Source organism: Coregonus lavaretus (genome assembly GCF_964263955.1).
Source record: "Coregonus lavaretus genome assembly, chromosome: 25".
Lineage (NCBI taxonomy): Eukaryota > Metazoa > Chordata > Actinopteri > Salmoniformes > Salmonidae > Coregonus > Coregonus lavaretus.
The window spans coordinates 38,904,870-38,925,401 of NC_140012.1; the positions used below are offsets into that span (position 1 = coordinate 38,904,870).

At 42.8% G+C, this 20,532-nt stretch overlaps 1 protein-coding gene across 1 annotated transcript; it reads left to right on the top strand.

Annotated features, from left to right (window-relative positions):
* The first annotated feature begins 11,269 nt into the window (after positions 1-11,269).
* LOC311101111 (vacuolar protein sorting-associated protein 26A-like) lies at positions 11,270-19,854 on the top strand. Its single transcript, XM_084142175.1, has 9 exons — positions 11,270-11,371; positions 13,218-13,367; positions 14,280-14,355; positions 14,855-15,011; positions 15,218-15,382; positions 17,176-17,282; positions 17,736-17,804; positions 17,985-18,127; positions 18,602-19,854. Exons 1-9 carry the CDS (start codon positions 11,369-11,371, stop codon positions 18,716-18,718), a joined length of 987 nt encoding a protein of 328 aa, XP_083998301.1. The 5' UTR covers positions 11,270-11,368; the 3' UTR covers positions 18,719-19,854.
* Positions 19,855-20,532: the final 678 nt, after the last annotated feature.

Here is a 20,532-nt window from a genome sequence, read left to right on the forward strand (position 1 = left end):
GCAACTTTTCAGGGAAGTTAGGAACCAATATACACAAGCAGTTAAAAAAGCAAAGGCTAGCTTTTTCAAACAGAAATTTGCATCCTGTAGCACTAACTCCAAAAAGTTTTGGGACACTGTAAAGTCCATGGAGAATAAGAGCACCTCCTCCCAGCTGCCCACTGCACTGAGGCTAGGAAACACTATCACCACCGATAAATCTACAATAATCGAGAATTTCAACAAGCATTTTGCTACGGCTGGCCATGCTTTCCACCTGGCTACCACTACCCCGGCCACCAGCTCTGCACCCTCCGCTGCAACTTGCCCTGCTCTTAAACACTAGTAAAACTAAATGCATGCTCTTCAATCGAACGCTGCTGGCACCCGCCCACCCGACTAGAATCACTACTCTCGACGGGTCTGACCTAGAGTATGTGGACAACTACAAATACCTAGGTGCCTGGTTAGACTGTAAACTCTCCTTCCAGACTCACATTAAGCATCTCCAATCCAAAGTGAAATCTAGAATCGGCTTCCTATTTTGCAACAAAGCCTCCTTCACTCATGCTGCCAAACATGCCCTCGTAAAACTGACTATCCTACCGATCCTTGACTTCGGCGATGTCATTTACAAAATAGCCTCCAACACTCTACTCAGCAAATTGGATGTAGTCTATCACAGTGCCATCCGTTTTGTCACCAAAGCCCCATATATTACCCACCACTGTGACCTGTACGCTCTTGTTGGCTGGTCCTCACTACATATTAGTCGCCAAACCCACTGGCTTCAGGCCATCTATAAATCACTGCTAGGCAAATCCCCGCCTTATCTTAGCTCATTGGTCACCATAGCAACACCCACCCGTAGTATGCGCTCCAGCAGGTATATCTCACTGGTCATCCCCAAAGCCAACACCTCCTTTGGCCGCCATTCCTCCCAGTTCTCTGCTGCCAATGACTGGAAAGAATTGCAAAAATCTCTGAAGCTGGAGACTTATCTCCCTCACTAACTTTAAGCATCAGTTGTCAGAGCACCTTACCGATCACTGCACCTGTACACAGCCCATCTGAAATTAGCCCGCCCAACTACCTCATCCCTATATTGTTATTTATTTTGTTCATTTGCACCCCAGTATCTCTATTTGCACATCATTACTAATTGTAATTATTTTGCACTATGGCCTATTTATTGCCTTACCTCCATAACGTGCTACATTTGAACACACTGTATATATATTTTCTGTTGTGTTTTTGACTTTGTTTTATTTTACCCCATATGTAACTCTGTGTTGTTGTTTTTATCACACTGCTTTGCTTTATCTTGGCCAGGTCACAGTTGTAAATGAGAACTTGTTCTCAACTGGCTTACCTGGTTAAATAAAGGTTAAATAAAAAATAAATAAAAAATAAATAAAAACACCCATACATACCCCACAAGACATGCCACCAGGGGTCTCTTCACAGTCCCCAAGTCCAAAACAAATTCACGGCAATGCACAGTATTGTACAGAGCCATGATTGCATTGCCATCTCCAATTACTCAAGCAAACAGCAAACATCTCATAACAACATCTCATGGCACAATAGGGACTGTGAAATGACACAAACACACACACACACACACAATATTCTAATAGTGTGAGCTGTGACAACCACTTGTATTGATCATATCTTCACTAATTTTACAGAGCTTTGCTCCAAAGCAAAATCAGTTCCCATTGGCTGTAGTGACCTAAGATTTTGGCAATAACAAGGAAAGTAAAGGTGCCCAAGGTTGGGCCTAAAGTAATTTATAAGAGATTATACAAAATGTTTTCTTAGGGGGCCTGCCGAGTGGCGCAGCGGTCTGCATCGCAGTTCTAGAGGCATCACTACAGACCCGGGTTCGATCCCAGGCTGTGTCGCAGGCAACTGGGAGACCCATGAGGCGGCGCACAATTGGCCCAGCGTCGTCCGGGTTAGGGGAGGGTTTGGCCGGCCGGGATGTCCTTGTCCCATCACGCTCTAGCGACTCCTTGTGGTGTGCTGGGCACATGCACACTGACTTCGGTCGCCGGCTGTACAGTGTTTCCTCCGACACATTGGTGCAGCTGGCTTCCGGGTTAAGCGAGCAGTGCGGCTTGGCAGGGTCGTATTTCGGAGGACGCATGGCTCTCAACCTTCGCCTCTCCCGAGGCAGCGATGGGACAAGACTGTAACTACTACTACCAATTGGACATCACGAAAAAGGGGGGTAAAATATTTTTTACAATGTTTTCTTAGGACTCTTTTGTCAAAGATGTAGTACACACATTATTCTTTAGTTGTATTGTTTGTATTTCGTTGTATTTTAAATTTATGTGACTGTTCTTGTCTATGAGTGTATCAGTGTTTTGTTACTTGTCGTGTTTTTTTGTTGTTGTGTTGGCCCCAGGAAGAATAGCTGCTGCTTCGGCAAAAGTTAGTGGGGATCCAAATAAACCAATAAACCCCATTTAATGAGAGTGCAACAGAGGTGGTTTGGTGATCCATGCATGTGATGAGCAACCTTGCCTGAGACCTGAAGACGTGTTAGTATGACTGATGGGGATCTTGAAGACTTGTATTAGGATCTGTGAAACTCCCTACTCAGCCTAAAGTGTTGCCCCTTACGCAATTGAAGAAAGCCCTTTTTAATAGTAAGATGGGTTGGAATGCTTCAGTGGGGCGGTCATGTGTGTTTTCGAGCCAGAAGGCCTGAGTTTGAGTCTCGGTATGAGCTGAATCTGGGGGAACTGGTACACGTTAAGCAAGCAGCATGTTGTCCTTTACACAAACTTCCTGAACTTATCCCTATAATCAAATCTAATTTCTAGGCTTTAGCTAAGTGGGCTAACACAGCCTTGTGACATGCAGGAGACATTGGTTAGAACCCAGTCAATCACAAGAGCAAGATTAAATAGGGAGTGGAAAGGCTATCCTTAGAAGGGCTATGGCAGGGCTATTCAACTATATTCTTATGGGGGCCAAATAACCGGTTTTTGTGACACTCCCTTCTAACGTGTCCTGCGCTGCATTTGATTGTCATAAAGGGGAACAGAAGCCATATCCATGTTCCAGAGAATCTTAGCTTAAACCCATAATGGTTCTAACGGTAGAGCCAAATTCATAATGTCACATTGGCTTCATAAACCACTAAAAGCTTCTATTTACCAGAGATTGCACTTGATACTATCTGTTCTCCTCTACCTTCCTGGCTGGAAAAATACCAGGATGTTGTCTCTGGTTTTGAATCTGGTTTTGAATTTAGAGAACTGAATTTGAAAACTAAATCTGAATGCATCTGAGAAGTTGAATATATGAAACTTTGATCAACTTGAAATTATTGTTTGTAAAGTTCAATTTATGAATTCAATGATTCAATTTGTGCTTAACAAATGCTAAAATATTAAATTAAAATGCAATATCCTAATACAAATTCTAAACTATGGAATTCAAATACAATTTCTGTTGGTACTGAAATTGCTCCATACCTGCCTGTCACTCTTTGTGGTCTAACTGTTCTTATGTGGGTTTAATGGCCAAGACATTAGTTTCTCCCGTGGGAAACAAGGGTTCAGATACTTCAACCACACTGTGTCACTTCCTGAACTGGCCATAGTCCATTATCACACCTTCATGTTGAATATTTCCCTGAGCCTTCTCTGTAAAGTACCTAAGGACCTACAAAACTGCCAGTTTTGTCATGCTGTGACCAAAATATGTTTTTTTTACAGATGAGCCCTGAATTACAGAAAGTACAGAAATACACACATCAAAATACAAATATGAAAAAATGCAAGCAGAAGGAAAACAAAAACAGTTATAAAATAGATTCACCTGTCAAGAGTTGGTCAGCGCACTTGCCTCTCTTTTTCATAATTTTCAAGATGAAAATGCAGGAAAAAAATTATAGACTGTATTGTTTCTTATTAAACTGGTTGTTTGGATCATGGATGCTGATTGGACGAGCAGCATTCCAAGCCGTGCTGTATGTATTGGCCGTCATATACACAGAATGAACGGTGCCCAGACAACTTTTTCTGAACCAGTCGAAATCACTCATCAATGTCATTATCATGGACATATCATCACTCATCAATGTCATTATCATGGACATATCCAAGTAAATGCCGATAGAAAAAAAGCTCAAACAAACGAAAATGCAGCTAGGATACTGTCATTCCAAGTTCAATGTTTGACTTGACTGAGTTAGTGACATGAACGTTATCCAGCCTGCATAGCAACCATTATGTTTAAAACGGACGACCAGGCCTCTTGCATAGCAACTATGCAAAAATAATCTATTTTAGTGAGTGCCCTCGAAGCCGGTGTTTGGAGAATATATTGGTACAGGTGTGTCTCGGGACAGCAAACCGTGCCAAAATATCCTCCAAACACCGCTTCGAGGGCATTATCACTTTTATACAAGGGGTTACCAATATATTCAAATAATGATTTACATATTTTCATTAAAAACGTTATTTTGAGGAATTTATTCATACTATTTCATCCTTCCACAAGATATAGTCCCGACACAAATCTAGGGTTGCTACCCAAGCCGGCTGGTCGTTCATTCTATCGGTTCGGTTGCTAAAGACGAGACAAAGTCTTCAGTCTTTTTGTTCTGTATCTATGGACGCGACCCAGTCAAATGTTCCATTGCCATACTGGCTGGCAACGTTCTTAACCCTTACTTGCTAGCTTGCCAACTGCGGCTAACTTACAGTCACGTCAAAAAGTGCAGCCAAAATAACAGCAAAGTAGCCGCATTTGCATTTGTTTAAGCTGTTTTCTAGTTACGTTTATTTGGATACATCCATAACAATGAGGTAATGAGGCGCGATTTCGCCTGGCATGTGTTGATAAAACAAGTTTACTGGAGAACTGAGACCAAGTAGAGACTTTGGACAGGGTGGATATGGTATAATAAAGGCAGTTTATTCAGAGGTAAAGATATCTGGAATCGCGTGCACGGACCCGTTCGTCAATCTCGTAGGGAGATATCTGAGAGAGCCCCGAAACATTGTGTGCTGACATTTTATACAATAAAATGAAGTAGGTTGAATCTAGTAGTTCTGATCTTCTGATTGGTCCTGATGAGTTGGGCGAGGTCCCCTCCAGGTTAGTATCACTGTTGCATTGGCTCTGAGTCGGGTTCTCTGTCTTCAGATGTTCAGCCTAAGAGAAGGGGATTTTTGTGTGTGTGTGTGTGTGTGTGTGTGTTATCAGTGATGATGTGTGTGTGTGTGTGTGTGTGTGTTTATCAGTGATGATGTGTGTGTGTGTGTGTGTGTGTGTGTGTGTGTGTGGGTGTGTCCTCAGAGCAAGAACTCGTGAGTTGGAAGAACTGAGAGACCTATGGCGTGGGTGTTGTCCTTAGCCACCTGCTGACAAGGCTGACAAGATAGGACTCTTTTGTCCATTGTATTGAATACAAAGGCCCAACACAAAATGGGTCATGCACAAGATTTTAGTCAGACCAAGCTATAACATTATATATTTACTACGACAAATGGAAATGTGCTCACTCGTCAGGACACTGTTGAGAGGAGCTAGCCAACAACACAGCTAACACAATCACTTCAAACTGAAGCTGGAAAGACAGCAAACTAGGTGCACTTCGTTTCGTTGTACCTTTTTTCAATGTACATTTCTTTGTATATATCCATAAAAATGATGCCAGTTGATTCATGATTTCGACTGGCTGAGAAACGCTGTCTGTCTCATCCCGACACCTGACATGTTCATTACTATGGACAGCTGGAGATCACATTTGAACATTGAAACAATGTTGCAAATGTAGGAGAGAAAGACAGACAATCTCCGCTGTTGAAAATGAAATGTTAGTCTAAAAGAAATGTGAGATAATGTCTAGATGCTTTTTATACTGGAGATCAAGTTTATAAATTGCTTGGCTGGGCTGATGAGACAGTGGATTGCGCAGTCAGAAAGAACAGAGTAAATGGGGCGGCAGGTAGTTTAGTGGTTAAGAGCGTTGTGCCAGTACCCGAAAGGTCGCTGTTTCTAATCCCCGAGCCGACTAGGTGAAAAATCTGTCGATGTGACCTTGAGCAAGGCACTTAACCCTAATTGCTCCTGTAAGTTATTCTGAATAAGAGCGTCTGCTAAATGACTAAAATGTAAATAGGCATCTTAATGTCATAGATTTAGCAGGTGGTAACTTGTGGAATAGACACCGGCTGGAATGCGGTTTAACCAATCAGGATTAGACCCACCTGTGGTATAAAACAACATGACCAAAATAACTAACAAACCGCATTCCAGCCGGTGTCTATTCCACAAGTTACCACGTGCTAAATCTATGACATTAAGATGCCTATTTACATTTACATTTTAGTCATTTAGCAGATGCTCTTATCCAGAGTGACTTACAGGAGCAATTAGGGTTAAGTGCCTTGCTCAAGGTCACATCGACAGATTTATCACCTGCAAGAATTAAATTGTATGAATTGACTTGTCAAAATAATGTTTTAATGAAAATATGTAATTCATTGTTATTTCAATATGTTGGTAACAGTAAAAAAAAAAAAAAGCAATAAGGCACTCGTGGCAGTGCTATATAATGAATAGTCACAGGTAAAAAAGCCATCCCCATCCCCCTCCTTTGCAAACAATGTAATATATATATATATTTATTGAGTTAATAAAGCCTCATATAAACATGGTCTCTTTTTTGCTTTCTTGAGTAAAGCAGCTCCAAAATGCAGGTGTTTCACCCTAGCTGGTGGAGGGGCAGGCAGCGGAAAATACAGAGCGAAGGCGTTGGTCAGCTTCTCTAATTGCGCCGTGATTGGCTCAGTGTTCTGTCACTCATGGGGACATTAGGTCACTGCAGAATCTACAGGGAGAGCTAGGCAGTTCAAGCCCCCTTGGGTGCTGCCATAGATTTACATTAGAAGTGCCCATCCAAGAAGGCTCAAGGTCATTGGCCACAGATAACATGACATCAAATCACAATACATCTACCGTAGCTTTGATTGGACTGATCATGTCAAAATCATACTTTCAAAATCTTAGCTAGGAAGCTAGACAAGCAGTCATCATCATGAATCATGTCGACAATCTACTGGCAAATCCTTGCTTTGACTTCTTTCTCCCCTCTCTCTCCAGATGAAATCCTGGGACTTGTGACGGCCGGCCGCCCAACAACCTGCCCGCTTGACCCTATCCCCTCCTCTCTTCTCCAGACCATTTCCGGAGACCTTCTCCCTTACCTCACCTCGCTCATCAACTCATCCTTGACCACTGGCCATGTCCCTTCCGTCTTCAAGAGAGCGAGAGTTGCACCCCTCCTCAAAAAACCTACACTTGATCCCTCCGATGTCAACAACTACAGACCAGTATCCCTTCTTTCTTTTCTCTCCAAAACTCTTGAGTGTGCCGTCTCTAGCCAACTCTCCTGCTATCTCTCTCAGAATGACCTTCTTGATCCAAACCAGTCAGGTTTCAAGACTGGTCATTCAACTGAGACTGCTCTTCTCTGTGTCACGGAGGCTCTCCGCACCGCTAAAGCTAACTCTCTCTCCTCTGCTCTTATCCTTCTAGACCTATCCGCTGCCTTTGATACTGTGAACCATCAGATCCTCCTCTCCACCCTCTCCGAGTTGGGCATCTCCGGCGCTGCTCAGTCTTGGATTGCGTCCTACCTGACAGGTCGCTCCTACCAGGTGGCGTGGCGAGAATCTGTCTCCGCACCACGTGCTCTCACCACTGGTGTCCCCCAGGGCTCAGTTCTAGGCCCTCTCCTATTCTCTCTATACACCAAGTCACTTGGCTCTGTCATATCCTCACATGGTCTCTCCTATCATTGCTACGCAGACGACACACAATTAATTTTCTCCTTTCCCCCTTCTGATAACTAGGTGGCGAATCGCATCTCTGCATGTCTGGCAGACATATCAGTGTGGATGTCGGATCACCACCTCAAGCTGAACCTCGGCAAGACGGAGCTGCTCTTCCTCCCGGGGAAGGACTGCCCGCTCCATGATCTCGCCATCACGGTTGACAACTCCGTTGTGTCCTCCTCCCAGAGTGCAAAGAGCCTTGGTGTGACCCTGGACAACACCCTGTTGTTCTCCGCTAACATCAAAGCGGTGACCCGATCCTGCAGGTTCATGCTCTACAACATTCGCAGAGTACGACCCTCCCTGACACAGAAAGTGGCACAGGTCCTAATCCAGGCACTTGTCATCTCCCTGCCTGTGCCATTAAACCCCTACAACTTAGCCAGAACGCTGCACCGTTTGGTGTTCAACCTTCCCAAGTTCTCTTATGTCACCCCGCTCCTCCGCACACTCCACTGGCTTCCAGTTGAGGCTCGCATCTACTACAAGACCATGGTGCTTACCTACGGAGTTGTGAGGGGAACGGCACCTCCTTACCTTCAGGCTCTGATCAGATCCTACACCCAAACGAGGGCACTACGTTCATCCACCTCTGGCCTGCTAGCCCCCCTACCTCTATGGAAGCACAGTTCCCGCTCAGCCCAGTCAAAGCTATTCGCTGCTCTGGCACCCCAATGGTGAAACAAACTCCCCCACGACGCCAGGACAGCGGAGTCACTGACCACCTTCCGGAGACAATTGAAACCCTACCTCTTTAAGGAATACCTGGAATAGTATAAAGTCATCCTTCTACCCCCCCCCCCCCCCCCCCAAAAAAATAATAATAATAATAATAATAAATAAAGGGGTTGTCCCACTGGCTATCATAAGTTGAATGCACCAATTTGTAAGTCGCTCTGGATAAGAGCGTCTGCTAAATGATGTAAATGTAAATGTAAGAGCTTTCATTGTCTGCTTATATGCCCCCTTTATTTATCCTACGGTTCTGACTTGGTGTACAGGGAGAATACTGTAAGAACGGTCCATGTTCTGAATTCTGTCACTGTACATTTTAAAAGTGCTGAACAAATAGTTATATTGACTACATCCGTCTTATCTTAGTCCCGTGTAGCTCAGTTGGTAGAGCATGGCGCTTGCAACGCCAGGGTTGTGGGTTCGTTTACCACGGGGGGCCAGTATGAAAATGTATGCACTCACTAACTATACGTCGCTCTGGATAAGAGAGTCTGCTAAATGACGTAAATGTACAATTTCGCTCATTACTGACTTAATTGAAATTACCTCTTATCCGCTCATCGTTCCCTTATGCCAAATTTGTACATCTCAATTGTCAGTAGAAACCACATTTGTTTAAGCAAGTCAGCCATATCAGCTATGTTTTTTTAGAAGGCAGTAAATAAGGCTGAATTAACTGTTTCGCTGCCAGACAAGTCTCTGCTGATAGCCAGATGTAGCAGTGATAAGGATTCACTCCATGGTGCTGAAAAGAAAGCTCTGCTGTTGGGACAGCTTTATTGGCAGACTAAATAGCCTTGGTTTCTCAAATGATTGCCTCGCCTAGTTCACCAACTACTTCTCAGATAGAGTTCAATGTGTCAAATCGGAGGGCCTGTTGTCTGGACCTATGGCAGTCTCTATGGGGGTGCCACAGGGTTCAATTCTTGGGCCGACTCTTTTCTCTGTGTATATCAATGACGTCGCTCTTGCTGCTGGTGACTCTCAGATCCACCTCTACGCAGACGACACCATTTTGTATACATCTGGCCCTTCATTGGACACTGTGTTAACAAACCTCCAAACGAGCTTCAATGCCATACAACACTCCTTCAGTAGCCTCCAACTGCTCTTAAACACTAGTAAAACTAAATGCATGCTCTTCAACCGAACACTGCTTGCACCCGCCCAGAATCACTACTCTCGACGGGTCTGACCTAGAGTATGTGGACAACTACAAATATCTAGGTGTCTGGTTAGACTGTAAACTCTCCTTCCAGACTCACATTAAGAATCTCCAATCCAAAGTTAAATCTAGAATCGGTTTCCTATTTCGCAACAAAGCCTCCTTCACTCATGCTGCCAAACATGCCCTCGTAAAACTGACTATCCTACCGATCCTTGACTTCGGCGATGTCATTTACAAAATAGCCTCCAACACTCTACTCAGCAAATTGGATGTAGTCTATCACAGTGCCATCCGTTTTGTCTCCAAAGCCCCATATAATACCCACCACTGTGACCTGTACGCTCTTGTTGGCTGGTCCTCACTACATATTCGTCGCCAAACCCACTGGCTCCAGGCCATCTATAAATCACTGCTAGGCAAATCCCCGCCTTATCTTAGCTCATTGGTCACCATAGCAACACCCACCCGTAGTCTGCGCTCCAGCAGGTATATCTCACTGGTCATCCCCAAAGCCAACACCTCCTTTGGCCGCAATTCCTTCCAGTTCTCTGCTGCCAATGACTGGAACAAATTGCAAAAATCTCTGAAGCTGGAGACACTTATCTCCCTCACTAACTTTAAGCATCAGTTGTCAGAGCACCTTACCGATCACTGCACCTGTACACAGCCCATCTGAAATTAGCCCGCCCAACTACCTCATCCCTATATTGTTATTTATTTTGCTCATTTGTACCCCAGTATCTCTATTTGCACATCATCTCTTGCACATCTATCATTCCAGTGTTAATACTAATTGTAATTATTTTGCACTATAGCCTATTTATTGCCTTACCTCCATAACTTGCTACATTTGCACACACTGTATATATATGTATTTCTGTTGTATTTTTGACTTTGTTTTGTTTTACCCCATATGTAACTCTGTGTTGTTGTTTTATCGCACTGCTTTGCTTTATCTTGGCCAGGTCGCAGTTGTAAATGAGAACTTGTTCTCAACTGGTTTACCTGGTTAAATAAAGGTGAAATAAAAAAATAAAAAAATGTAGGCCCTAACAGTTTGTGGGCGCCGTTTGTCACCATTATAGTGCAATTAATGTATTGTTTAGTGTTGTGTTGCGTTAACTGTAACTGTGCCGCTGGCAACAATTTAATTGCGTTTTTTTGCCAACGTTAACGGACACCAGTCATATTAAACGGGTGTTGTGGGTTAGTAAATGTATCCATTATTCTGCGCTCTGACACACTCAAACGAGAGTGCTCTGAAATCGGACTACCTAGATACCCAGAGTGAATTTATGAATGCACCTCAAGTAACGCTGGTTTGATACACAAAGTGCTGCTATATCAAAGTCAAAAGATATTACAGATAAACTGCCTTTTCTAAGGAAAGTTACTTTAGACAATAGAGATTTTGCCAAAACCTTCAGAAAAGTATTAAATCATCTGCAAACAGTGAATGTTAAAATGTGCACTAGACGTTGGACTTTTATTTTGTAATGTATGTTGCCATTGCTTCTGTATTCACAGGAGCAGTATGCTACTCTGGTTTGTGTATCATCACGGGAATTAACAACACGGAGGCTAGCTAGCTGTCTACACAGCAGTTTAAACAGCTGAAATGGTGAGTTCAAAATGAAAGAAGTAGCAAGACATACATAAACAGAGATGTGCTAAAGGTATTGTCATCCTCGGACCCTTTGTTTAGTTTTTCTTTCTAATTCGTTTGCTAGCTTGGCTAACGGCTAGCTAGTCTAGCATAACGTTAGCTTCGGTATCAACACAGACGGGTCGGAGGCCCACTGTGTTCTTCCTAGCTAACACGTTTTAGTTGGTGGCAATTGGCTAATGTAGCAGTTATATCGTTTCCCACTTTGTGGTGATTATCGATGCAAGTTACGCAAAATTGCTGGCTAACTAGCTTGTCTGGATGTCACGAGAAATGTTATTTTTTGTTGAGGTTTAATGGCGAAGTTTGGAACCACAAAGACTCTTCCTAGAGCTGGCCGCCCGGCCAAACTGAGCAATCAGGGGAGAAGGGCCTTGGTCAGGGAGGTGACCAAGAACCCCATGGTCACTCTGACAAAGCTCCAGAGTTCCTCTGTGGAGATGGGAGAACCTTCCAGAAGGACAACCATCTCTGCAGCACTCCACCAATCAGGCCTTTATGATAGAGTGGCCAGACGGAAGCCACTCCTCAGTAAAAGGCACATGACAGCCCGCTTGGAGTTTGCCAAAAGGCACCTAAAGGACTCTGACCATGAAAAACAAGACTCTCTGGTCTGATGAAACCAAGATTGAACTCTTTGGCCTGAATGCCAAGTGTCATGCCTGGAATAAACCTGGCACCATCCCTACGGTGAAGCATGGTGGTCGCAGCATCATGCTGTGGGGATGTTTTTCAGCGGCAGGGACTGGGAGACTAGTCAGGATCGAGGGAAAGATGAACGGAGCAAAGTACAGAGAGTCCTTGATGAAAACCTGCTCCAGAGCGCTCAGGACCTCAGACTGGGGAAAAGGTTCACCTTCTAACAGGACATCTAAGCACACAGCCAAGACAACGCAGGAGTGGCTTCGGGACAAGTCACCTGTGAATTGAAATGCATTCCAGGTGACTACCTCATGAAGCTGGTTGAGAGAATGCCAAGAGTGTGCAAAGCTGTCATCAAGGCAAAGGGTGGCTATTTGAAAAATCTCAAATATAAAATATATTTTCATTTGTTTAACACTTTTTTGGTTACTACATGATTCCATATGTGTTATTTCATAGTTTTGATGTCTTCACTATTATTCTACAATGTAAAAAATAAAGAAAAACCCTTGAATGAGTAGGTGTGTCCAAACTTTTGAATGGTACTGTAACTCCATCTCATAATCAGAGTTGGGCATGGCTCGAGAAACCCTCCGTTTGCACACAATGCATGAACAATCCTCCATTCATCTTTAGCAAGGGCACGCGGAGCGCTCAATCCAGTCAAAACTACTAGAAATGTTGACTGCGTTAACGTCAGCTGTCAGGTTAGCCGATTAAATGCAACTCCACGATTTACGATGGAGTTGAGCGGCGACTTGTACGGGCGGACTGTAGCTCCAAAGTCACATGAAATAAAGATTTCAGCTCCCAAAGAATAGCCCACTGTTACATAAGACACCTGAGCTTGGCGTTACATAAGACATTGTGGTCCTCTGTAGCTCAGCTGGTAGAGCACGGCGCTTGTAACGCCAAGGTAGTGGGTTCGATCCCCGGGACCACCCATACACAAAAAATGTATGCACGCATGACTGTAAGTCGCTTTGGATAAAAGCGTCTGCTAAATGGCATATTATTATTATATTATTAAAGCCCCATGGGAAAAATGACTTGGTACTTGGCAGGTAGATGTTAGGTTATTTCTGTGCCTGTGTAACGTTATATGATTGTATGTGCCTTTGAGATGATTGTATAATTATGAAGTCTTCTTGTGTTTCAGAGTTTCCTGGGTGGTTTATTTGGTCCTGTGTGTGAAATTGACGTCCTACTCAATGATGCAGAGACTAGGAAGACCGCAGAACTCAAGACAGAGGATGGAAAAGTGGATAAGAACTACCTGTTTTATGATGGAGAATCTGTCTCTGGGAAGGTGAGCGTTGCGCACACACACACACTTGACATGACGGCGATCAATGCTGTGCACCTGACTGCTTCCTATGTCAATAGGCAGGTTTCCATTGACCAAGGTTTATTTGACAAAAGCAATGACAAAAAAATCACTTTGACAGGTGTTAAGGAAAGGGCAGATATAGGAGAAACGTTCTAAAGACAGACAAATAAAATGATATGTTCCACGGGTGGATTTCTCTTTTGACAAACGTTCTTTATTGTGACAAATAATTTTGAAGGTACATGGGGCACGTGAACTCATCGCGTAACTATAAAGTGCCACTCCACATTTCATTTGATATGCCTACTGCTTGCAAAATCAAAATGTTCAACTATAAAAGTAATGTTTCTTTGCAGGACAGTGATTGTCCTGACTTTCAGGAATGCCTGAATTGCTTCACCTTGCTTTTCTGGTTGGTTGGCAAGTTTCACCATCCAATTATTTCAGATCTACAGGAGTTCAAGTTTCACCATGGCACGGGCCGTGGCGATATGTTGACACGAGAATTATTAGAATATGGCAAATATTTGTCCATTATTGCATTCTATCCATGCTGGCTTTCGCAGGGCTACCTGAGACATGAAACAGATATGTGGGAGGGTATAGGCTACAGGCTGTCTGCAATTTATTAGGCAATTTGCCTAAATGGGTAATGGAAACACTTCAACCACTTCATTTTTATTCGACACTGTAGGTTTTTGCGAAAAAGCGTTTTATTTTAAATGTCTGATGTCATTACTTCCAGCTGTTTTGATCGTCAGGATAGTTACATGGAAATGCACCGTAGCATCTATTTTCTATGCGAACTTTCTAAATGTCGACAAGTTAATGGAAACATAGCTACTGTGTCCTATGCCAATACCCCATAACTTGTTTGTGTTTTCTTGTAAGGTGAATCTCAATGTGAGGCAGACAGGCAAGAGACTAGAACACCAAGGGATTCGAATTGAGTTTGTTGGGCAGATTGGTGAGTTTGTGTAAATTGATATTTTGACATTGTAACCTAACAGCAGCGCCCACCTCAAACACCAGCCATGCATTGTTCATTGGTTCACAAACCAAGTGCGCTGTCAGTCTCATTTATGCTAAACCGCTTAGCAAAGCATGTGCTTGTCATGTGAAAACCGCAGTTGTCCACACTCCACACCACACACTCTGGCCTGGTGGCAAAACATTTCTGTGAGGATTCCTTGACCATTACTGAGGGTTGGTTCAATGTTGTCAAACCGACTGAGGAAGTTTGGGGAAGCCTTCAAATAACATATCTGATCATAGGCCAAAAGTTAAAATCTAATACAGGACAATCTAGGTTATTAGATTTAGGCCTCCTTCCCTATTTATACTTTTGTTCAAATAAATGTTTCCGTCAGTACAACTGATGTGCTTATTGGAAATGTGAGGTTCCTGTGTGTGGTGATGTGATGAACCTAACAGAGGTGTTTAAACTTGGGGTCTATGTCTTTCAGAGCTCTTCAATGATAAAAGCAACACACATGAATTTGTGAACCTGGTGAAGGAGCTTGCCTTGCCAGGGGAGTTGACCCAGAACCGAAGCTACGACTTTGAGTTCATACAGGTGGAGAAGCCCTATGAGTCTTACGTTGGAACCAACGTCCGACTCAGGTTAGCGCACAAGACTCTGTCATACCCAGACATCCTCTGCATCGTCCCTTTCTATTGGCACAGCTTGAGATGATCAGTGAAACTGCATCAGATGGCTTCTTGTTGTCATTGCTGCATTCACCTTATGAATATAAGCACCGTGTCAGTTGAATGTAATTTGCATTGTTGTAAGCCATCCATAACTCTCCAATTGTTATTTCCTGTAGATATTTCCTCAAAGTGACAGTAGTGAGGAGACTGTCTGATCTGGTGAAAGAGTATGACCTCATTGTCCATCAGCTGGCTACTTACCCTGATGTGAACAATTCCATTAAGATGGAAGTTGGCATTGAAGACTGTCTGCACATAGAGTTTGAATACAACAAGTCCAAGTAAGATATATACCACGATAAGACATTCATGCATTCAAACCACTTTTTAATAACCATAGCACAATAGCAAATGCATGTCAAAATCAGTATCAGATTTAGAAATCATAAATTAAATGATTATAGAATTTATATATACATTATTATAAATACAGTGAGGGGAAAAAAGTATTTGATCCCCTGCTGATTTTGTACGTTTGCCCACTGACAAAGACATGATCAGTCTATAGTTTTAATGGTAGGTTTATTTGAACAGTGAGAGACAGAATAACAACAACAAAATCCAGAAAAACGCATGTCAAAAATGTTATAAATTGATTTGCATTTTAATGAGGGAAATAAGTATTTGACCCCTCTGCAAAACATGACTTGGTACTTGGTGGCAAAACCCTTGTTGGCAATCACAGAGGTCAGACGTTTCTTGTAGTTCGCCACCAGGTTTGCACACATCTCAGGAGGGATTTTGTCCCACTCCTCTTTGCAGATCTTCTCCAAGTCATTACGGTTTTGAGGCTGACGTTTGGCAACTCGAACCTTCAGCTCCCTCCACAGATTTTCTATGGGATTAAGGTCTGGAGACTGGCTAGGCCACTCCAGGACCTTAATGTGCTTCTTCTTGAGCCACTCCTTTGTTGCCTTGGCCGTGTGTTTTGGGTCATTGTCATGCTGGAATACCCATCCACGACCCATTTTCAATGCCCTGGCTGAGGGAAGGAGGTACTCACCCAAGATTTGACGGTACATGGCCCCGTCCATCGTCCCTTTGATGCGGTGAAGTTGTCCTGTCCCCTTAGCAGAAAAACACCCCCAAAGCATAATGTTTCCACCTCCATGTTTGACGGTGGGGATGGTGTTCTTGGGGTCATAGACAGCATTCCTCCTCCTCCAAACACGGCGAGTTGAGTTGATGCCAAAGAGCTCGATTTTGGTCTCATCTGACCACAACACTTTCACCCAGTTCTCCTCCTCTGAATCATTCAGATGTTCATTGGTAAACTTCAGATGGGCATGTATATGTGCTTTCTTGAGCAGGGGGACCTTGCGGGTGCTGCAGGATTTCAGTCCTTCACGGCGTAGTGTGTTACCAATTGTTTTCTTGGTGACTATGGTCCCAGCTGCCTTGCGATCATTGACAAGATCCTCCCGTGTAGTTCTGGGCTGATTCCTCACCGTTCTCATGATCATTGCAACTCCACGAGGTGAGATCTTGCATGGAGCCCCAGGCTGAGGGAGATTGACAGTTCTTTTGTGTTTCTTCCATTTGCGAATAATCGCACCAACTGTTGTCACCTTCTCACCAAGCTGCTTGGCGATGGTCTTGTACCCATTCCAGCCTTGTGTAGGTCTACAATCATGTCCCTGACATCCTTGGAGAGCTCTTTGGTCTTGGCCATGGTGGAGAGTTTGGAATCTGATTGATTGATTGCTTCTGTGGACAGGTGTCTTTTATACAGGTAACAAGCTGAGATTAGGAGCACTCCCTTTAAGAGTGTGCTCCTAATCTCAGCTCGTTACCTGTATAAAAGACACCTGGGAGCCAGAAATCTTTCTGATTGAGAGGGGGTCAAATACTTATTTCCCTCATTAAAATGCAAATCAATTTATAACATTTTTGACATGTGTTTTTCTGGATTTTTTTGTTGTTATTCTGTCTCTCACTGTTCAAATAAACCTACCATTAAAATTATAGACTGATCATTTCTTTGTTAGTGGGCAAACATACAAAATCAGCAGGGGATCAAATACTTTTTTCCATCACTGTATATAAATGTACCTAACCTCAACTGTCTTCTCAGATACCACTTGAAAGATGTAATTGTGGGTAAAATCTATTTCCTTCTGGTGAGAATCAAAATCCAGCACATGGAACTTCAGTTGATCAAGAAGGAGATGACTGGAATAGGTGAGATGAGGTTCACTTAAATGGCATAAGGTGTTACTCTATTTAATGATAACATTTTTATTTTAAATTATTTAATGTTTTAGATTCTTCAAATTTTGTGAAAACCTAAAACTGCCCTGTAATCTCGGCTTTTGCTTTAAGAACAGTGTGAAATGTACAGTACCAGTCAAACGTTTGGACACACCTACTCATTCAAGGGTTTTTCTTTATTTTTACTATTTTCTATATTGTAGAATAATAGTGAAGACATCAAAACTATGAAATAACACATATGGAATCATGTAGTAACCAAAAAAGTGTTAACCAAATCAAAATATATTTGAGATTTTTCAAATAGCCACCCTTTGCCTTGATGACAGTTTTGCACACTCTGGGCATTCTCTCAACCAGCTTCACCTGGAATGCTTTTCCAACAATAGTGTTTGTATTTGGTCATGTGAAATTCCTTCGCAGGGCCTAGCACAACTACAGAGACGGACACTGTTGCCAAGTATGAGATAATGGACGGCGCCCCTGTGAAAGGTAAGCACAATATGGTGTTGGTTTGTCCCAATATTATGATTTTATTTAATTTTATCTTGTTATTTCGCCCCACCAAAGCAGCATAATGTTTTCAGGACTTGTAGTGTACATGTAAATCTGTCTCTTCTTGCCATGGAACTTGTTTCACAGTCCTCTTCATGCCTGTTCTTTCGCTCTTAGGAGAGTCCATTCCCATCCGTCTGTTTTTGGCTGGCTACGACCTGACAGCCACCATGAGGGACGTCAACAAGAAGTTCTCTGTGCGGTACTTCCTCAACCTGGTGCTGGTGGATGAGGAGGACAGGAGATACTTCAAACAGCAGGTACAGAACATCAAAGCCAACCTCCATTTACTGGTTTGTCGTTATTGTTCCAAGACTGCAGATACACTGTATATACAAAAGTATGTGGACACCCCTTCAAATGAGTGGATTCGACTATTTCAGCCATACCTGTTGTTGACAGGTGTATAAAATCGAGCACACAGCCACAGCCATGTCTCTGCCCTGCTAGAGCTGCCCCGGTCAACTGTAAGTGCTTCCCAGAAGAGTGGAGGCTGTTATAGCAGCAAAGGGGGGACCAACTCCATATTAATGCCCATGATTTAGGAATGAGAGTGTATGTCTGTGGCAGCAACATATTACAGTAGTTAAATATTACAGTAGTTTGAACTCAAAACGAGGAAGTAGGCCTATAGTATTATTGAAAGCGATCATCTTATCTCAATATGCACATTTACAATAACCTATGAGAGGATCACTCTTACTAGTGTTGATGTAATACTTCTCTATTACCAGGAAGTCGTTCTCTGGAGGAAAGCTCCTGAGAAAATAAAGAAACGGAACTTCCACCAACGCTACGAGTCGCCAGAGCCACGGCTGACCCTTACTGCTGAGCAGCAACCCGAAATGTGAAGACCATCGGAGTGAAACGGAAAACGTTGAGACTGCTCCTGATTATGCTTAAAGCAAACAAAAAGAGAGAGGGGGTGCAACTTGACACGCAAGGAGAAAATGAAGAGTCAGCCATTTTAATACATCTACCTTCTGCAATGTGACAGTTAGCGTACTGTATGGACTCGTCTCTTTGACACACAATAGATAGCACTGGAACGGGAGCTACCATCAACCTAACCTCCCTGTAAAAGAGGCACTTGGTTTGGCTCAACACTGGAGACCTGGCATACAATCATTCACTACTAGATATTTCAAAGGACGTTCCAGTGCATGTAGGCAGGTCAAAGTGAATGTGATGGGTTAGTATCATGTCAACGCTGGCTGTCAGGGTCAGTTTCTAAAGTCAAGCTGTAAGACAATAGGCATTATTTGAGCTCAAATAGTGCCATGTTTATAATTCACTGAAAGACGTAAAATATTTCTATCTCCTAAGTTATTTAGTGTAGCTGGAACCTGTAGTTTCATTCTCTTTTTTTCATTTAACTTTTTCTTGTATTTTGCGCTTTTTTTCTTCAAATAGAAATATATTATATATGAATAAATGCTTTTGCTAGTGGATTGAGGCACCACAAAATGCTGTTTAAATAAAAATGTCAATGTGTTGTTTTCATCATCAGTAGTTAGGTCCTACATGTATATCTGTATGTCATGCTTGATGATGGTTCTGAGAATGGTTACTTACATTACATTTTTTGGGAGATTTATGGAAATACCACTTTAGGATAAATATTTATGCTCAGATGGGGCTGTGCTACATCTGAACACTATACAGGCAATATCTATTTTAAGTGCCTGAAAGGTCATGAAGAAACTGTTATGCCAAATACTGCCCTGACCCACAACTGCATGTTCAATTTTATACTGGGTCCAATATGTAACAGACTTGTGTTGACGTTGAACATTTGTATGTATCCAGCCTCAGTCTATATCCATCCATCATCAATTAAAGGAAATGCGAATTTAGACTTGTATGTATTGGAGTGATGTCTTTAATACATTCTGATTACTTATGCACTGAACCAAAATATAAATGCAACATGTAAAGTGTTGGTCCCATGTTTCATGAGCTGAAATAAAAGATCCCTGAAATTGTCCATACGCACAAAAAGCTTATTTCTCTCAAATTTTGTGCACAAATTTGTTTACATCCCTGTTAGTGAGCATTTCTCCTTTGTCAAGATAATCCATCCACCTGACAAGTGTGGCATATCAAGAAGCTGATTAAACAGCATGATCATTACACAGGTGCACCTTGTGCTGGGGACAACAACAACAACAAAAACACTCTAAAATGTGCAGTTTTGTCACACAATGCCACAGATGTCTCAAGTTTTGAGTGAGCATGCAATTGGCATGCTGACTGCAGGAATGACCACCAGAGCTGTTGCCAGAGATGGCGTCGCGTTGGCGAGCGGTTTGCTGATGTTAACGTTGTGAACATAGTGCCCCATGGTGACAGTGGGGTTATGGTATGGCAGGCATAAGCTACGGACAACAAACACAATTGCGTTTTATCTATGGCAATTTGAATATACAAAGATACCGTGACGAGATCCTGAGGCCCATTGTCGTGCCATTCATCCGCCGCCATCACCTCATATTTCAGCATCATAATGCTCAGCCTCATGTCGCAAGGATCTGTACACAATTCCTGGAAGCTGAAAATGTCCCAGTTATTCTGTAGCATATGGGGATGTGTGAAATTTACTCCTCAACCTTAAGTGTCCCGCTTGCGTCACCTCATTAGCTAGCTTTTGAGGTGGCGCAATCGG

Excerpts from the sequence above, each read along its gene's own strand:
- LOC311101111 (XM_084142175.1), top strand. Across the intron at positions 15,383-17,175 it reads TTTGAATACAACAAGTCCAA|ATACCACTTGAAAGATGTAA; the intron begins GTAAGATATATA and ends CTGTCTTCTCAG. Across the intron at positions 17,283-17,735 it reads GAAGGAGATGACTGGAATAG|GGCCTAGCACAACTACAGAG; the intron begins GTGAGATGAGGT and ends ATTCCTTCGCAG.